The sequence below is a fragment of the Sinocyclocheilus grahami genome, unplaced genomic scaffold (assembly GCF_001515645.1).
Source record: "Sinocyclocheilus grahami isolate Dianchi unplaced genomic scaffold, SAMN03320097.WGS_v1.1 scaffold627.1, whole genome shotgun sequence".
Lineage (NCBI taxonomy): Eukaryota > Metazoa > Chordata > Actinopteri > Cypriniformes > Cyprinidae > Sinocyclocheilus > Sinocyclocheilus grahami.
In genome coordinates, this window is record NW_015505806.1 from 248214 (window position 1) to 269044 (window position 20831).

Here is a 20831-nt window from a genome sequence, read left to right on the forward strand (position 1 = left end):
TATTGTGGCAGATGAAAACATTACGATAGTCATTACAAAATTCATGGCATGAGCTAAATTCATTAGTTGGCATCAAACTAAATGATTTGTGTGAAAATGGGTATAAAGGATTTTTTTTAAATGTATTTTAATATAATTTTTTAATATAATACACTAAATTAACCAATTAAATTGACAACCCTAAGAAATATGTTTTTACATTTGTGAAGTGTAGGATCACAATTGTATGGAACTCTATTTCCGCCACAAAATTAAATAATAATAATAATATATAAAAAAAATAAATAAATAAATAAAAAAAATAAAAAAAAAGAGACTCCATCTCTCACAATGCTGACTTTATTTCCAGCAATCTGAGTTCTGAGTTAACGTCTCAGAATTTAGATTTCTTTCCTCACGATTGTGAATTTATGGCAATGTTCGGACTTCTTTTTTTAATTGCGAGTTTACATCTCGTAATTCAGAGAGAGAAGTCAGAATGATGTAAAAGCCAATTTCCTCCATGGAAATTTTTTTTTACTTCATCTCACACAATGAATTGCAATTCTGACTTTTTTTTTCTTCTTAGAATCGAAGTTACTTTCTCAGAATTCTGAGTTTTGAGTCAACGCCACAGGATTTGATTTATTTTTTCTTTCTTTTTAGAATATCAGTTTACATCTCGTAATTTTGAAGGAAAAAAAAGTCAGGTTTGCAACAAACTCACAATCACGAGAAATAAAGTCAAAGCTGTGAGAAAGTTGCTAACTTTTTACAGTTTTTTTTATTCTGTGGCAGAAACTGGATTCCATACAATGTCTAATTTCATTTACACAGTATTGTATCACACAATGGTGTGAGTTTGGGGACAGGACTAACTGTTTTCCTACAACAGAAGAATTTCAAAAATGGTTTTAAAAACGTTTTGCAATTCTATTCGGAAATTACACTTCAACCAGTAATATTACCATTTTAAAGACAATCTTTTCTTTGCAAAAAAAATGTAAGCTTTAAAACAGAAGGATTGTTCTGTAACATTACTCTGCATGAAATGGGACTATGTGACTTTGTTACCGTTTGCGTGAAGGAGAGGACAGCTTCTCGTGCATGTGAATGCCATGTCCCGGTGGGCGGGCCGGCTCCTCCTCCACCATGTCACCCCAGGAGGTGCTCTGACGCCAGGGCTCTCGAGCTGTCAGAAAAGCAAGTGATGCAATATAACACATTTACAAGACCTGTTAGACCGATATCATACTAGTCATTTTGAGATCATCAGCATCCAGTTGAGTGATGCTTTTTATTAGGGATGCACCGATACTGGTATTGGTATCGGGCCCGATAATGCGCTCCTGTACACGTACTCGTAAAAATGCCCGATACCAAAAGTCGATACCAAACAGCGTGTGAATAGAGCGGTGTCCTGAAAAACAAATACTGAAAACAGAACAACAGGGAGTAGAATGGAGTTATTAGAGATTAAAGATGTCTATGAAGTACATGTAAGTAATTAATATAATGTTAAACATTCAATATTCACGCCTGTATAGCGGATGTGCCCGAGCTGATAAGCAGATCGCGCGGCTGCACAGATGCGCGAGCTTGTCGAGTGAATATCTCTCAGACGTCACTGGAAAGTTTGTAGTTCGGTCAGGTATGTCAAAAGCAAGTAAGTAAAACAATGCACAAGTTACTAAAGTTATTTGACGGTAAGGAGAGTGAGAGAGAGAGAGAGGGCGAGAGCGCACACTTCTGTTGCATGATCTTGATTGCTGTTCGCGCCATTAGCGCATGCATTTGGATTAAAACTAAATCGTAATTATAAAACAAACAAAAATGATAGGCGCATTCACTATAAACAGCATTTATTTTAAACGTCAAGCATACACAACTTTATTTAAAGCAGAAGTGAAACTAGCAGACTGGGTGAAATGCGCTAGGCTGTAAGTGTCTCTCTCATTCTGCACCAATACAAACGTGTGCACGCTGCGTTTGTTTAGCTTGCTTTAAGGCCAAAGTATACTTCGGTTTTTACTCATACGTGAGGGTCCGTGTACACTGCGCGTGACGCAAATTATGCAAATTTGCTAATTAATGCAAAGTACAAAATAGTACGCGTGTACTCGTATAATTTATAACGAGTGGTTCCCTGCATTATTTTAGGAAAACATTTTGTGATTACAGTAATGAGCTGCTGCAAAGGAGCAGCTCTAATGCGCCATTAAAATGAACAGTGAAAGTAACAAAAGCTTATACATTTTAACAGGTATAATTAAGTGTGGAAATAACTGAAGGAAATATCTGTTTGCTAAATGAAGCCAACTAACATGATTCATATTATTATTATTACTATTATTTTGTTTCTGTACCCAATATTTAAAAAAAAAAAAATTACAAATGCTGTGAAAATACAGGTATCGCATCGGTATCGGCGAGTACCAAAAATGAAAGTATCAGTATCGGACTCGTTCTGAAAAAAGTGGTATCGGTGCATCCCTACTTTTTATGTAATTTGCTTAACTGCAATTTCTATACAAGCAAAAATAACAAAATATGACAGCAAATAAAAGTAGCGGTTGTTATTTTACATGAATTCGGGTTAAGTCAAAGTTGAATCATTAGAAGGCAAATTATCCAGAAAATAGTGTGTAAAAATAAATATTAATTTCATTCCAGCAATTCTGGCCATTTCATATTCTGTCATTAAAATAAACAGAATTAACTTCGACTTGTACATACAGTTAGCAATGCATATGTTATTCGCATCATTACCGTCATAATCAGCTAGCATCTCGCTCCAGTCTAAACTCAAGCCACAACTTCCACTCCCGATACTTGCCTTAAGAGAGCAAAATAAAAATGACACTAAATTCAGAAAACACATATAAAAGAGCAAAGAAGATTGATGTTGTTGTAATTACATCAGCAATATAAACCACTAGGGATAATCGTTGACTTACAGAGAAGTCACTTTCGTTGTCGGTCTCCAGTTCGTTGTTCTCCGCTTGGATCTCCCGCGTCAGCTGCTCCTCCTCTGCGATGGCACTTGCGATTGCCTCTTCGTTAGCTTTTTCCAGGCGGTCGGCCAGCTCTTCCTTCTTAGCCAAAACTTCAGCCATGGATTGGGGCTGACAACAGGCACAAAACAGTCACTGAAGTCACCACACAAAACAGAGGCACAAAAAGTGCCGTACAGTGCCAAGACCGCCACACCAGGCTTTTGAGTTCATGCCCAGGCAGCACAACTTCAATTAAGACATGGTGCAACCATTTCAGCACTTCATCTGAAATTAGGCTAGATTCAGATTTCTGAAATGCAACCAAATTTGAAATGTTTGCTGAAAGCCTGCACACCACAAAACTTAACAAATGCAAAAGATTTTGTTAGAAACTGAACGGAGATAAAATGAAATCATAATACTGGCACACGCCATAAACATAATCAATCACAAAAACCACGCATGGGGAAGCATAACGAAATCATGCAGCACAACCACAATAAGGACAAGGAGATGGGAAGGAGTTCTTATTTGGTATGATAGAACTAATTTAAGTAATAAGGTATGAGAGGCCATGTTGTGTTGTGAATATAGTCATGATTAAAAGACGATTATTAATTAACGACAGATTAAATAGATTAAAAGAATCTATAGTTCACTTCAATTGGCAAAAGGGGTTAACTTGGAATGTTTTGCAAAACAATTGTGTTGCACATATCAAAGATTTTAAATAAGATGACAATATAATCATGTAACTAAATATAAATAAGTTTATCTATATGAATGTATATAATGCATGCATGTATACATTCATGTAAATAATTACAAAATATTATAATAAGTAATAAATGTATTTACTTTATTAAAAATAACTAAATTTATATAAATATATTAGTTTGTTCAATTTGTTTTGACTGGGTCCATTCACAACAGTAGTTCTCAACAGAGGCTTAAGAAAACTTACAAGGGGGCAGCAGGATGAAAATGTAAAAGAACTGAAATCAATTAATTATTGTTGACATATTAAAATACTCTTATCTAAATTAAAATGCTACCCCTACCCACCAAATACAGGGTATCTGCAGGATTTTTACAATCAAATTTAAGACTTAAACTTAAACCTGCACAAAATAAAATTAATACCATATTACTATCTCTTTAAGATGGCCAAAAAACATTTTTTCAAAAACCATTTTGCAAAATGCCATCAGGTAACTAGTGTTCTGGAGAATAGTTACCTGTAGGCAGAAGGGGTTTATTCTAATTTTAGAGTGGTAACAAAGGGGGGATTTGTTGAGGGGCACATTTTTGCTCATACATTCCTTCCACGGGTGCACCTGTGGGTCTTCATGACTCGTGATGACTGCTAAATTGCCAAAATATTTTGGAAAAAGTATCCTACCCACTGCCATCACAGGCCACAACACTTGACCCCCACTTTCAGATCCTGACGAGTGAACAGTATGCCGAGTGCCAATTTCAGACGGCCGTGGGAGAAGATGGAGACGGCCAGGGCTGCACTGAGGTCAGTGTCAGACGTCATGCTAACGAGCATAATAAGAGCTGGATTTCTCTCAACAGCACGCCTGCTGGTCTTAGATCTGGAGTCTAAACAGAGCAGGGCTTATCTGACCCACCCAGAGAGGTAGTGTCTGGACCTCGGAAGCAATGATTCCGGATTCCGACTCGACTGAGATTGTGCTCCTGTCTGGGTGTTTAAATATCATCCATCTCCATTGTTTCAGACTGGGTTTTGTACAGAGGCCAACACCCGTTGAGTAATGGAAGCTGGTAGCTCACAGAAAATGCTGTGGGTCTAGCCTTAATTAACCCCTTGGAGGTTTCTCTTACAAGAGCGAGACGGGAGACAAGTAGAATGCCAAAACAGGAGTTGCCTTCTCACACAGCCATCCTATCTGAAGAAAAGCCATTTGGCCTACGTCTGTAGGTTAAGTAGTTAAACCAATTAATGGTCTTGAACTTCAAGCAAAAAAGGTTCAAGCAAAACATTTTGCAGCTAGTTGGTTGCTGGACAGAAATTTAATGTGTACTTGGATTCTAACCTGGAATCTGTAAATTTTGTCACCTCTTTTCCACAAACAATCTGGCCCTGTTATGTGCAGAACAAGGGTGGTTGTGAGCTGAAAGAAAATGGCACCAAAACTGTTACTTTCCAAATAGGAACCTTCAATATAATTGGTTAGAGGGGCTCAGGTTTGTGAGGGAGATCTGCAGATGCACCAGGAACAGCCCCTTTTGCTGGAAAAGGAGCATGTGTAGTGGCATATTTGAATGTAGCAAGATTTTGGGAGGTCAAGGCTCAAAGGGAGGTCAAGGTCAATGACAGCCCATGGGGAGAAAACCAGTCAGGTTGTCTGACTGGTGCAGGGGATATTTGACAAGCCTAAAATAAAAACTTGAGCAACTGTGGCAACTCTCTATAAACACTGGGCCTTCCTGTTCTCTACTCGCAGTGATACTAGTTCACCCCTGCCAGCACACACATACATATAACTTGCTGAGAGAAAGGAGGAGGGAGGGGGGTAATCCTGCCTCGCCTGGAGGTTTTTGGGATTGACTTTGTTTAGGCGGCAGTCCTGACCCTGGACTGTGTCTCTCAGCACTCACGGTGGAAAGTTCTGTGGGGTCCAGCATGCTCTCCAGTGTCATCGCTGCCAGGGGAACGTAGACCGCTGTTTCTGCTTTTGCCGGTGGTGCTGCGACCTTCCACACCGACCCCTCCATCCCCTGCTCTACTTTGGCTTGCCCAGTACCCAGCTCCTCTAGTTGGGAAAGGGTTACAGGAGGAGGATCTGGATCGGAATCCAAAACCGAGCACAGGGCCAGCGAAAGCGGAGAGGTAGGGGGTGGCGTGGGGTCAGAGGGGGCGCTGAAACTCTGCCCTGGATCTTCAATATTTTCTGCTGGGGGCTGTGCAATATACACACAGATGGACACACAAATATGAACACAAACATGCATGTCACACTAACTGCCGCATCTGTATGACAGACCATTTGGTAGATAAGAGAGCAGCAAGAAAACAAACAGAACTAAAGAAACACAGCATGCTAAATAATTACACAATATCATGCATTTCAAAACAAACATGTAGCATACCAAGAACTGTACAATCAAAAACCACAAACATTCAAACAAGTCATTTTGAGTCACCACAGTCTCAACTACATTCCCTGTTCTAAAACCTAGTAAGCTTGCATACAGAGGCAGAATTTCAAGACAGGGGACCAGTTGCACCGGTCCAGTTGCATCCTCCTAAGGACGGCCCTGGTGACATTAGCTTAGCAACATGCCAATGACAAACTCGTTGAAATCAATTACGGGTCTTGTACTATTTGTAAGAGATGCTGCCTGCACAGAGTGTCACAAAATCAGTCACTAATGATGTTCTATTTCAGTTGAGGTGCTGTTCCCAGCTCACTAGGTTTTGCAAGAGAACTTTTGGCTTTGGCATATTGTCCAAATGTAATCTAGGACATTGTATCGTCAATATTTAATAAACCTCATTAAATCTGATAAACATGTAGAAAATCGATGCTTGAACACTTGATACTGCCCTGTCTGGACAGTGTATCTATGTACACAGTGTGGCCAAACAAAAACATTCTGATGTTACAGAGTCTTCATATCTATGCCTGAGAACTGAATAATTAATGTAGGGAGGCTGGCTGACGTCAGTACCTCGATGACGGAGGTCTTTTCCGTCTCTTGGCTCTGCTCTTGGGGTACAGGTTGCTCTTCCTCCCTCACCTCCTGAGATTTTTCCTGGGGTGAGGGCTGGATGCGCTGGTTCTCCTTGTCGCTGTCATCTTTGGGGCTTACATGTGCCAGAACAGGGCTTACCTTGGCCACCATGGTATTGGAGCGTGGCCTCATGGAGCGCCCACGCTGCACAGTCTCCCAGCCCTCTGCATCTTTCTTTGCTAAGGATTGATGGACATAGATGTATACATAATCACAGAAATGCTTAAACATCTGGTTTTGAAAACAAATGATCCGTTCACCTGGTTTTTCAGCAGGGATGTTGACACTTGGTCTGGGAACAGAAAGGGACTGGGAACACTTGACTCGGTCAGCCCAGCTTGGTCCAGTGTGGGTGAGACGTGCCACAGCTAGAGTGGGAGGGGGACCCCTGTAAACGCACACAAACCATTTAAACTAGAGGTCTCAGATTCAAATGCCCAAGTGGACAGTAGCCAGGTGGTGTTCTTCATCGACAGTCGCACAATTATAACAGATACAAATGTTTTAGTCATTATTGTTAAATAGTCCCCTTCTATGGGTAGTCATCGCAAATGCTCTAGCTATGCATCGTTGCATTGGGCATCCTCAAACACTGCAAGCTAAAATGGAAACTTTAGACCGAGGGCCCTCCGTCTTGATCAATATCCATTTCCTGCAGCATCCAATTACAGTGTAATACAGACATGGATGCCCATGCTTCAGCAGTCTTTAACCACACTTAGATCTGCACCCCCCACAGTCTCAAGCGCAGGCCTGAGGAGAACCCGGCAAAAATCACATTAAACAAAACGCTTAGGCTGTTGCGGATCGATTACTCTTTTCCTCCCAGCCTCTGCCAGACGGGCGTAGTCTTTCCGGTCTCGTAGCGAGGCCAAGATATGTATTATATCTGCCATTGATTTCTCCATCTGAGCATTCAGTGGCATTTTAAATCACATTATCAATTGTCTTCCTTTCACACTATCAGTTTAAAAAACAACAATAACAACTAATGCAGAGAGCCTCAAGTCTTGCTCCACTGTTAGGACTTGAGAGTCGCCACAGTTTGCCAATAGAGACACCGGTGTCAATTAGCATGCTGCGGGCAAGGATAATGGGTTCAGGCCAGATTCAAGCAGATATATATATCTGACTATATCTGAAATTGCGAGTAAACCTTGGGATAATAAAAATAAAAAGTTGATGTCAAAACAAAAAAAAGACCCAAGGAACAGCATATTTGCTAGTTTCCAAATAATATTATGCAAGTTTAGGGATGCACCGATATGAAAATTTTGGCCGATACCGATAACCGATTATTCTTTATTTTTGAAAGCCGATAACCGATATGTTGGCCGATAAATCTATATCCAAATTGTTATATACTTTTTGAGAGCCTGATTACAAAAAAGGTCTCATCATTAAAAGCCACATCCCAAACACTTCAACATAAGCAGCCTAGTTTGAACGGTGTACATTTTAAAAATATTTTTACTCTCCCATTACCAAATTTAGTCATAAAAAAGTCTTACAAATAAATAAAATTATGCATAAATAATGCAAACAAGTCACTGGACATCATTACACGTGTAAAGAATCAAAATGAATGCGCCATAGATCAATAAAACGGAATAGCCTCTGCACGGACAATAATTAAATGATTTTAATTACTAAACCATATTGTTGATGAAAATAATAAGAGAACAATACAAGTGGTTGTTGTTATTAATAATGTATCAATGATTTTGAAAAAGTAACAAATTAATACCACTGTTTTAAATAGCAGCCGTTGAGCTGCGCGTGCTGAAGCTGAAGAGCTGAATGAACATGGTAAACTGAAGCGTTTTGCTGGCAGCTTATTTAACTCAAGGAAATGCATCCTGAGATTAATATTAATACAACATAAACATAATATTACAACTTATATATGTACAAAATGACGCAGTTATTGCATGCTATAGTCAGAATGTGTGATCCTGTTGTGGATGCGCTCTTCCCATAACAACGCGCTGAAACACGGCAACTAAACCCAAAGAATTCACAATGTTTTATTATAATAATGTTCTCATTAGAATTTTATATACACGACATTCCCAATCATAGTTATTAATGTTGTGCACTGCTGTTTGGGCTGCGTGTGCTGAGCTAAAGATGATCACTGGTAAACTGAAGCGCTCTTTTAACTTAACCAAACGCATTCTATATGAGATAAATCAGATATACATCAAATAAACACAATATTACAATGTACAATTGCACAAAAGGCTGCAAACGAACAGCGCGCATCTGAAGTGTCTCTGAAGGAAATAATGCATTATTTATCGGCTTTAAGATATCGGCCAAATTTTCTTATCAGGCCGATACCGATAACAGAAAAAATGAGCCGATATGGGCCGATACCGATATGGTGGCCGATATATCGTGCATCCCTATGCAAGTTTAATATAATTATATTATCAGTTTTTACTTTGCAATAGCAAATTATATAGTATAACGAATATAGTTCCTATACAGTAATATTTTCCAATATACCACATTATTAGCTGTATTTTTTCACAAGCTACTGGTCCAGATCAGATCTATTGTTTTAGGTCTATTCAAGTTTAGACACTTAATATATTTTAAGACAGCAGAGAATATGGATGGAATAAACATTTTCAATTAACCCTTTAACTGTCACCCATCCCCTCTGTGGGACGCCTAAGTTTACTTCACTATATTACAATTCAATTCTAATCTAATCATGACAAACTATATATCGCTGGAAAGGTCTAAGACTCCTAAATAGATACTTTACCAATGTTTTTGTAAAATATTATGTAGGAAAAGTAATAGATTAATTTATGACAAGAGTGCACCTCAAAAATCTACATCATAACAGGAGTTCTGACTTTCTTCGTTGCTTTTTTCTCTATCACACTTTAGAAATCATTAGAAATGATATATCAATTGAAAACTTTAAATCTCAAAATTCATCCTTTGAAACCCATTTTAAAATCAAACATTGCATTACCATGAAAATGGTACATCAATATCATGTTACAAAATGTTTTCGTTCATGAATTATAAAAATGTAAGTTTGGATCGTGCACTTTCACATCTATGTTTAAAAATGTGAGTGACAGTTAAAGGGTTAATAGCTTTTTTGCCCAGAATACTTTATAGGTGAAACACTTATAAAACCTTTCCTGTACAACATTACAAATCAAATAAGGAGTTCATAATTTTCACACAGTGATCATTACTTATAATATATGGTATATACTAAAATGCATGATGTCCCCAATAGTGGACACATATCTTTATGAAATATCCATGCGAAAAAATTAGATTTTTCCATCCCCAAAGACTGAAAACAATTATAAAACAAAATCCTGAAACAGTCTGACATAATTCACAACAATCCTTATACAAAAGTACTGAGTAATTAAAAAGCAATGATCAATCATAAAAACATTTGACTTCACACACATTTATAAATAAATATATATATATAAAATTGTGATTAGTTACCATGGCATATGGTATCAAGCGGTCAGAGTGACTAATAACACAAGAATATATAAGAGCTAGTATTGGAGAAAAAAGTACTTGTGAGTACTTGAGGGAAATGTTTTTGAGTGATCCTGGGTGTGATGGATGTAACTGGATTGGCCTACCCAAAATTGAGGGCACGGCGAACGCCAGGTGATGGAACAATACGGTCTGACGAGGGGCTGGACATTACATGTCGCCCTGGTGACATCTTTCGAACTTCCCAAGCCAAAGATGTGGGCCTGCGAGAACAGGATAAAACATTCAAAGAAAGGTACTGATTCAGAACAGATCCCAAACATATAAAAACCATATAAAATTCCACAAAATATTTAATAAACAGACATTCAAGGTCCAGGGCATGCTTAAATGCTTCTAAAGGACAAGCATTTAAATGCTGTAGAAATGTACAGAGCTTTCTAAGGTGTAAGTACTTTACAGTTTGACATTCAACTTAAAAGCTCATGCTTTTATACCATAATCAATGTACTAATGTAATGGTCACTTACTCATTACGTAAAGGGGCAGTGAAATAGTGAATCAACACAAATTACTCATTGATCAGGCTGAAAGGAGGGTTTGTGTATATGGTAAGAGTATATATATACTTTTTTTTTTTGTCAATCCTGACAGGCACAGGTGTTTGTGTGTGATATATACAGTGTATATATATATATATATATATATATATAAAATCACACATATTATATAACTTAACTAACTGTATAGAAAAACAACAGAAGACAAATGGCATGTCCCCATTTAGATAGCAAGCACATTATCACCTGTTCTGAACGTCTGTTTTTTCCAGCTTCTCCTGTAGTTGGATCCAGTCGATTAGAGCTTTGAAGTCTCGGACGTAGTTATCCAACATCATCAGAACCTCCTGGGGGGGGAAGAATGTGTGCTGTCAGTTGTGAAAGCCTCAATGAGATAAGGGAGAATTACATGCAACTCTGATATTTGCTTAAGTACGGTCCAACCATTAAAAGGCAAAGCCTTCTTGACTGAAAAGGATGTGCTTGCAAAAACCTGCCAAAAGTTGCAAGAGTTGTTCTATGACAGGGGTGTCCAATCTTGATCCTGAAGGGTCACTGTCCTGCAGAATTTAGCTTCAACCTTCATTAAACACACCTGAACCAGCTAATCAAAGTCTTGAAGATCACCACAAACTTCCAGGCAGGTGTGTTGGGGCAAGTTGGAACTAATCTCTGCAGGACATTGGCCCTCCAGGAGCAGGACTGGACAACCCTGATCTATGAGCTATCAAAATGTTAAAAGTAGCAACAAATGTCTGAAATTGCCAATGTCAAGGCAAAGTTATTTCAGTAGAACAACCTCCCAAACATAAAATTTAATACAGAACATCCAAATCGACCTCTCCTACTTCCTGTCATCAGAGTTCAGTCCTGTTAACGTTCTCACTGATAAAGCTGTGACCCCAGAGACCTGATCTGACCATGCAAGAGGGCCAGATCGGCCCCCCACCCCGACGTCTCTTTTGTGGAATTTTTGGAAGAACAATGAGCAGGGCCCCAGCCAAGACCCCCGGCAGAATCTAGTGAATTCTCTGCCAAGTAGCATCCCGTACGAGCCCCCGATTCTTGTTCACACTGAGGAGCTGGTGTAAACCAACACCCTGTTGTCTCTACTAAAAAGTGGGCATCTATAGCTACTGGAGCACATCTCACACACACCCCACCCACCAGAAGCACTCCATTCACAAATACCAGATGGGGACAAAAAGAAAAGGATGAGGACTAAAGAAAAGGGAAAAAGAGTGCTGCTGCTCTTTCTTGCCTCAGTGGTCTTCCACAAGAGGTGCGGCTGAAATTACCAATTAGCTTTGCAAAAGGGGGCTGGCAAATCTGATTGGGGCTGTAATCATTTCTAGTTACTGGCCAAGAGTGTGCAGCAAATGAAGAAATGTTCATTGTCTATCCGATATTCGATCTGGGAGTGCCGTAGGGACTCTGGGGAATCCCTTGGTTCAACAAAGATGCTAGAGAGTGTCGCAAAGCCTTGCACAACACAGATTAGAACAGGTCTACAACCTTAGACCTACCACAGGCTCTCAAGATTACAAAAAACTGCTTGCAATTATTAAATCTGCCAGAAACTGCCTCCATGCCAGTCATAATCAATTAGTGGTTAAACGGATCGTAGTTGATCCGTGATCCGTACGGACCAAGCCCCACAGTTCGGCACGCATGTGATCCGCGGATTTATTGCAAAATTTAATCATAATAGAGTATAAAAGTTTATAATTTGTTCATATTTACACAAGCAAGCGAATTTTAAACAATTCCAGAGAGAAAAGGCGAAAGGGAACTCGATTCGTTACGCACACGCGTTTCAGATGGCGTGAGAACACCAAACTGAATCCTCTGAACAAACACATACATAAAATTATGACAAAATACCCAATCTCGACAATCATTCAGGTAAACGCAGTCAGTTATGTCTCAAGTGAATGAAAACAGGAAAGAAATCGGATGTGATATGTATCATTATATCGGATCCGTGCATCAAGTCTTAAAGGTACAGTGGCCAGTAAAACAGTCAAACAACAAAACAGCTGTGATAATAATCTATATTTAATGTATACAGTGAACACTATGTGGTGTTATTTTCCCTAATTATTACATTTCTGTATTTGAATACTACCAACCTCCTTTTACTTGTAAAATATTCTGTTGCATTTATCTATGCTTGTAATTTGTGTATTTGTTCTTATTTTTATTGGCTGTTCTCTTGTCTCTTTAATCATGTTTAAACTTTCTTAGTTAATCTAGTAGTATTTGCTGTAGTATCAAAGTACTTCGCTTTAAGTAATAAATGGAAAGCAAGTTCAATTGAAATGTTTCTTTTCTTGCTGATCTGAAAAACGATCTGATCCGTGGGTCAAAAACCACAATGTGATCCGAACCGTGAGATTTGTGATCTGTTGAACCACTATAATCAATCTTAATTTATGTGCTTGAATAGTTTCCTACGAATCTATTAATGAAGCAGTAGGTCATCTAGAACTGTCAAAGTTGCATTTCGTAGTGTTCAGAGCCACTATGCATGATAAAAGTGGAGTGCATTTGAAAATGATCCTGCAGGTTCACTCCCTTGCGGGTATGCGGCGTCTTCCTCATTTGCAGTTTCAGCTGCATGCAACGGCTTCATTCATGAAACACGAGCAGAACAAATTTTTGTGCAAAGCCATTCTGATGTAAACTTTCGAATTCATGAAAATGTTTGTATCTTTTTCTTTTTTTTTGTAGCTGAGAGTTGAAAATTGTTAAACTTTGGGTAAAACACAACACTTGTCACGGTCACTTTTTACCCAGCCGTCCAATCATTGGAGAAGAGGCAGGACAAATACTACAACGACCAGCCATTCTATTTGTCCAACGACTGAATAATGGAGAAGTTAATATTGCTGGTTACTGCTAGGGGTGTCGAAATTAATCGCTTCTACGATGCACAGCGATCCAGACGAGGGCTATTCGGCACCGGTTCAGTTATAGACCATAACCGATTATAACGTACTGGTGCTTTTCTGACGTAATTTGTTGCGGAAGCATACATTAGGCGCGTTCGGCTTGAAGCGCCGCTACATAGAATGATCAGTGTATGACATCAAGTACCGCGAGAGTGATAAAAGAGCAGACAGATCCTTATGCTTTCGAATCGCTCTCGGAGTTGATGTCATACACTGATCATTCTGTGCAGCGCTGCTTCAAGTTGAACGCGTCTAATGGCGGAGGGAGGCGAGACACAAGTGCGATTGCTCCAACTACTTTAAAAGTCTACATCTGGGCACATTTTGGCTTTTATGAACAACCTGGTAAGCACGACCTGGAGAAGACACATGCTGTGTGTCCATCATGTCACGCACAATAAAATATGCAGGGGGTAATAGCCTACCACTAACTTGAGAAACCACGTCAGGTAGTGGTTCAACGGATAACAAATCTCATGGTTCGGACCACATTACGGTTTTTGACCTATGGATTGGATAATTTTTCGGATCAGCAAGAAAAGAAACTTATTTAAATTTAACTTGCTTTCCATTTATTACTTAAAGCAAAGTACTTCTTTGATACCACAGCAAATACTACTAAATTAACTAAGAACGTTTAAACATGATTAAAGAGACAAGAGAACAGCCAGTAAAATTAAGAACAAATACACAAATTACAAGCATAGATAAATACAACAGAATATGTTACAAATAAAATGAGGTTGGTAGTATTCAAATACAGAAATGTAATAACTAGGGAAAATAACACTGCATAGTGTTCACTGTATAAATAAAACAAAGATTTAAATCACAGCCGTTTTGTTGTATGATGATCATTAATGACAGCAGCAGTATTTATAGGCCACTGTCCCTTTAAGACTTGATGCACGGATCCGATATAATGATACATATCACATCCAGTGTTGACAACTTAGCAGTTTTTGCCAAATTTAGCAACTTCTCAGTCTACCCTGGCTACTTTTTCTTCCAAAAGCACCTAGCAACAAATTTAGCTATTTTTAAAATGTATTTGGCAACATTTGATAAGTGACCAATACGATAAAAGGCACACATTTTCCATCCAAATGACACAAGAGGAAACCAAAGATGCCTAGCAGTAAACCAATCACGTGAATTAAGCTAGCTGTTATTCGCAATTGTTCAATTAATAATAATAATTTAATAACTGAATAATTGTTCATTTATGAAACACCTTGTGAGTAGCTTGTACCTGCAATTGTTGATCAGTTAGTACACTGTAAATCACGTGAATTAAGCTAGCTGTTATTCGCAATTGTTCAATTAATAATAATAATAATAATAATTTAATAACTGAATAATTGTTAATTTATGAAACACCTTGTGAGTAGCTTGTACCTGCAATTGTTGATCAGTTAGTACACTGTAAGAAAAATATCTAGAGAAATAGAAGAGGTTCTAGTAATTCAATTCAAGTTTATTTGTATAGCACTTTTCACAATACAAATCATTGCAACGCAGATTTTAATTGTCCAAGACATTATCTGTTATCCATTTCCCATTATCCGTTGTAACCCTGTACCCCAAAACACAAAATACAATGTGTAATTTAAAATGCAGGTTAAAAAAAAACCTGTGAAAAATAATTACAGAAAATTCCATCATATTAACAGTAAACTGTGCTCTACTTTTACTAGAGTGTAACTTAGGCTGCACTACTTAAAACTACAATTGTTTAGAATGTGCAGTTTTACTAGTTTACTAGCTAATTAAAAAAAGTGTAAGTGTTAAATAATTCAATGTTGTGTTTAAAATTAGTTGTTTATATTTTAATATCGCATTATACATTTACTGTATATTATTTTACAAACAAATCTAAATTAACATATCAAATATACTTTTTGCATTGTGATTACGTGATGATGTCCTCGTGCAATGACATCACAAGGTCATTTAGCAACAAATCAACCTTCTTTTAGCAACTTCCCCTGAAAAGGAGTTGGCAACACTGATCACATCCGATTTCTTTCTCAGCTGTTTTCATTCACTTGAGACATAACTGACTGCAAATGATTGTCGAGATTGGGTATTTTGTCATAATTTTATGTATACGTGTTTGTTCAGAGGATTCAGAAGAGGATTCAGTTTGGTGTTCTCACGCCGTCTGAAACACGGGTGCATAACGAATTGAGTTCCCTTTCGCCTTTTCTCTCTGGAATGGTTTAAAATTCGCTTGCTTGTGTAAATACGAACAAATGATAAGCTTATACTCTATTATGGTTAAATTTTGCAATTAATCCGAGGATCACATGCGTGTCGAACCGTGGGGCTTGGTCCGTACGGATCACGGATAAACTACGATCCGTTTAACCACTAACGTCAGGTACAGTTCATATATCTGACTATATATGCAGTATACATGTGAAGTAAAATTGAAAATTAAGGATGCAGTGCATCGTCGATGCATTGTGATGCCGAATTGAACCGAATCGATGACATGATAATTGTAATCGAACCAAACTGTGAGACCAGTATAGGTTCACACCCCTAGTTACTGCATATCTATATTCAATAATATTAAAAATGAGATACTAGTAATACGTTACTGCCTCGGATATTCCAAATCATAGCAACCAAAGCATCTCAGCTGGAAAAACGCTGTGCCACCAAAGCCTTCTCAAGCACCACCAGTTGGCCACTTTCAGAAGAGCGCCTGGCATTTTCTCAGCTGGCTAAAAACGCATTGGTGGACACACGTTAATTGAATATTTATGGTTAGCCATGTGGTCTATTAGTCTTTTTTGCATTTATGCAATGTACTGGAGCCAAACCTGAGAAGGCTGTTCAGAAAATTCCACAGCGTTCCTGGACATGTAATTTACGTAGTTGTAATTCATCAGCGGGGATTATGGTAAGGAATGATTGTGCACGCAGGGCCTTTTCACAAATGATTGGAATTCATTAAAATACACACACTTAACTATCAAATCGGATGATTACAATGCATTTGGGAATCTAGAGAAGAGTTTTCGGGAAGGTCTGTTTTACGGGCATTACTCAGAATTTACTTATATATTAACACAGGTTTCATGAATGAGACCCAATGTGTTGACACCTGTATCACAATGTGTATCATATTGTGAGGTAATCAGAAATACTTAAGACTTTCTGTTCGTTGACACACAGTTCAAATGCATTCAGTCTGTGGTGTGACTGATGATCTGGGGGACAGCAGGCGATGCTGTGAAACAGGCGTGTGTGTGTGTGTGTGTGTGTGTGTGTGATTGATGGGCAGTAACGGGGGAGTGGCAATCGTGAGGAGAGGTCCACACTGCTTTTAGTTAATAGGGGAGTCAGACCCAGTGAAAGATGTGTCCAGTAGCAGGCCTGTTGATTGGGGCTAGTTAACAAGACCAGGGCATGGTGGAGGATGAAACTGGCCCATAATGCAACAGCTAAGGGAAAACAAGTGGAAAGTAAACAGGAGTGCCCTTAAAAAAAATACTTACACATTTAGAATACAATTCAGTTCATTTCAAAAGACTTATATAACACACTTGACGGGAAAATACTTAATATGTTAACATTTTAACTTACTGGGTCATTCGGTCAAATGAAAAATTAAATGACCCTTCAACCCCACAAAAACAATTCTGATATATTACATCTCTCATTTTCATAGACCCATTCACACATGCAGAAGGATAATTGTCTTGTCCATGGGCTTTGGAACCCTTACGGGTGACGTCACGGACACTACGTCCATGTTTTTATACAGTCTATGGGCGTGACGCAGCTGACACAGAACAGCATACGCGGTTTACGTCCAGCGAGGGTGACGCGAAGGAGACGAATTGTTGTATAAAGTCTTTTTTTTCTCTTTTGCACACAAAAAGTATTCTCGTAGCTTCGTATAATTGCGGATGAACCCCTGATGTCACATGGATTATTTTACAGATCTCCTTGCTACGTTTCTGGACTTGGGAACATTTCAGTTGCATTGCTGTCTATGCAGGGTCAGACAGCTCTCAAGATTCCATCAAAAATATCTTAATTTATGTTCTGAAGATGAACGAAGGTCTTACGGGTTTGAAACGACATAAGGGCGAGTAATTAATGACAGAATTTTAATTTTTGGATGAACTAACCCTTTAAGTAAACAGACAGGTTTTTATGCATAGTTAATAGACTACATTATTAGGTTACTCGCCCCTGAAGCAAGTTGTTTATTTTTACAGTTTTTCCATCACAATTTATACACTTTATAAAATGTTTTGCATTTTATACCAAATTCTGTTGATGACCAAAAAAATTATACTTTTATGCAATTATGTAGCAAAAAAATTTGCCGGTAAATGTACACAACAAAGAAAAACAAGTGCTGAATCATAGATTTATATCTTTATAAAAGGAGCATTTGTGTGTAAAAAGTCCTGGATTTCAATGGCTCCAAGGGACATTTTCCTACTGTAGACCAACTGTCTCTCATTAAACAATCCTCTACGGTCACATGGCAGTGAACTCAAGATTTGTAGCAGAGCATGGTCACATACACCAACTCAGACCAAAGGTCCAGGAAGTGCGAACAGACCCACCGGACATGAAAACACAGCGGCAAGATAGTATACGCACATTCACACAGGCCAGCTGTCAACAAGGTAACCACAAAGGGGGCCGGTTAACTTCGAGTGGTTGGCCGAACCCTGCTCAGCATAATTCTAGATTACACGCCAATCGATAAATCAGAGCCAGCAGTTTAGAGCACGGACGATGGGCCCAAATACAGCCCGGCGCCATACCTGCCAGGGTAAACATAGTGAGTGCCCCGACATGGGCTCTGCCAACCAAAGCTAACAGAGTTCAAACGAATGTTTGCCGACACAGGTCCCAAGACCGAACCGGACACAAAAACACTGTTGATCAACTTGAAGTGACAAATCGTTATTGCGATCATTGCGTGCTGAGAGGTTATTGGTCATAGTGGCTGATTGTAGTACATGTTTTGCAATCAGCTTTTTGCTTTTACTAAAACTAAACAAAGAGCCTGGGGTGGAAAAAGTGTTTTGGGACGTCACCTAGACCTCGTGCCCTGAGCCCCCCCCCCCATCGCCCGCACATACACACACAGAAGGAGTGGGGTGGGGGGCCCTTTGTTTACACATGTCATCCATCTCCACTCCCTCCAGAAAGGCCCTGGAGAGGTGCAGTGATAATTCTCTCACCAAACCCCTCTCTGACACAAACCAGAAAACAAAAGGAATGCGAGGAGGAGGAGGAGGAGCTTCATCCCAATGCTTCTCTCCCTCTAGTGGTCATAGAGTGCAAAAGCAACAACTTCAATATGAAATGTCTCAAAAAAAAAAAAAAGGAAATTAAATTAAATGAAAAAATGTAATAAATAAAAATAGAATAAATACAAAAAATATATAACTGTATAATATTTTCATTTAAATAAAAATTACAGCATTAGAGATATATAAAATATTCCGTTTCAAATGGCAAAAGCTAATAAATGTTGTTGATGGTATGTGTGTCATATATAATCATACCCTGCACTCCACCACGCTCTGGTCGGATTCACAGGTGACGTAGATCTCATCCACTGCTCTCCGAAGATTATCAAACAGGAAGGCCCAATATCGTGCTCGGAGGTCCACCTTCCGTGGCTGTCTAATCTTGGTGGGGCTCTTCTCAGGTCCTTTGTCCAGTATCGACCCAGGTGCGCTTTTGCAGTCCAGTGCTGAGTTCTGATAAGAGCAGATGTGAGTGAATGAACTTTATGGGTTAACCACCGTTTTAACAATCAGTGTGTGCTGCTTATTTAAACACTGAGGTCAAATTATGGAAGAATGGAAATAAGACCCCAATAAGTAAGAGATTCAAATAAAAGGTCTCTGACGCCCCCTAGTGTTCAACACGAGTGATGCTTTTTATTTGGAGCTTTCCAGTTCAAAGCTTCCTGGTTAAATTATCACTTTTCTTTGAAGGAAGCAAAGAAACATTTTCTTCTGATTTAGACCTGTTTGTTTATTTTCATACTTCATACTCATGTTTCAGGTTAGTTTTTTTTTGTTGTCTGGTTACAGATTTGCTGTGGATGCAAATAGAGACATTATATAATGAACAGTATTGTATGGCAGTAGTGTTTTCAGTTACTCTAGGTATTAACAAAAGAAACTAAAAATAATTATTTATACAAATGAATCACACCTGCTTTTTGTTCCTGTGGAGCCCGGAGTTGATTCGTTGAGGTCTTGCATTGCTGTTACCGTGATTCTTTGATTTAGCTGCATGTGAACAGAAGAACACGGTACGGTATGGTTAAAAGGCATTTAAATATCACATTACTTCACCTAACAAATTTACATGGGTGACATCAGAGCATTTATTGTAAAACTGAAAACCTATTCAACTTTCAGATTCTGAAATGCAACAAGGCTCTCTATGAACTTAAGTCAGGAATACGAAAACATTTTTGCAGAAAATAATAGTAAAAAATTCACAAGAAATTGTTTTTTATTCCCATGATGAGGTTATATCACTACGAAGCATAGTAACAATTTAAATGTTTGTAATTACATCATGCATACTATTAATAAATAAATAAAATCTTCCATTCTAAATACAGCCATTGTAATACTACTGGCACCAAAAAAAAAAAAAAAAACTAAGATCTCTCCTCCCCATTAACATTGCAAATAAATAAATAAAAATAAATTATAAATAAAAGCAAAATATGTAAATTAAATATATAATTAATACAATAATTAAATACTACTTGTATTTAATCATTTACTGTATGTATATTATTATTTTATTGTCAATTAAATAAAATATGTTTTATATTTCTTATTTTAATTATATTTAAATAAGCATTTAATTGTTTTATTTTTATTTAATTAATAATCAAATAATTATTATTATGATATATATATATATATATATATATATATTTTTTTTTTATGACATACATTTCATATTCACTATATGATAAAGTAATTAACATCAGAGTATTATTTGTTGTACATGATTTTTTTTTTTTTATTACTGTGTACCAGACAGGGTGACACTAAGAATAGTGAAAA

General features: G+C 38.0%; 1 protein-coding gene across 1 annotated transcript in view; it reads right to left on the reverse strand.

The window, feature by feature from the left end:
* Nucleotides 1–20831, reverse strand: part of LOC107557980 (S phase cyclin A-associated protein in the endoplasmic reticulum) — a 133173-nt gene that overhangs the window by 98625 nt on the left and 13717 nt on the right. The window contains exons 3-12 of the mRNA XM_016241578.1: nt 19957–20033; nt 19296–19493; nt 11039–11139; nt 10379–10495; nt 7001–7128; nt 6678–6919; nt 5604–5906; nt 2937–3104; nt 2749–2815; nt 1054–1171 (exon numbers count right to left, since the gene is read on the reverse strand). Of these exons, the coding sequence (XP_016097064.1) occupies nt 1054–1171; nt 2749–2815; nt 2937–3104; nt 5604–5906; nt 6678–6919; nt 7001–7128; nt 10379–10495; nt 11039–11139; nt 19296–19493; nt 19957–20033 (1519 nt within the window). The remainder of the gene's footprint in view (nt 1–1053; nt 1172–2748; nt 2816–2936; nt 3105–5603; nt 5907–6677; nt 6920–7000; nt 7129–10378; nt 10496–11038; nt 11140–19295; nt 19494–19956; nt 20034–20831) is intronic.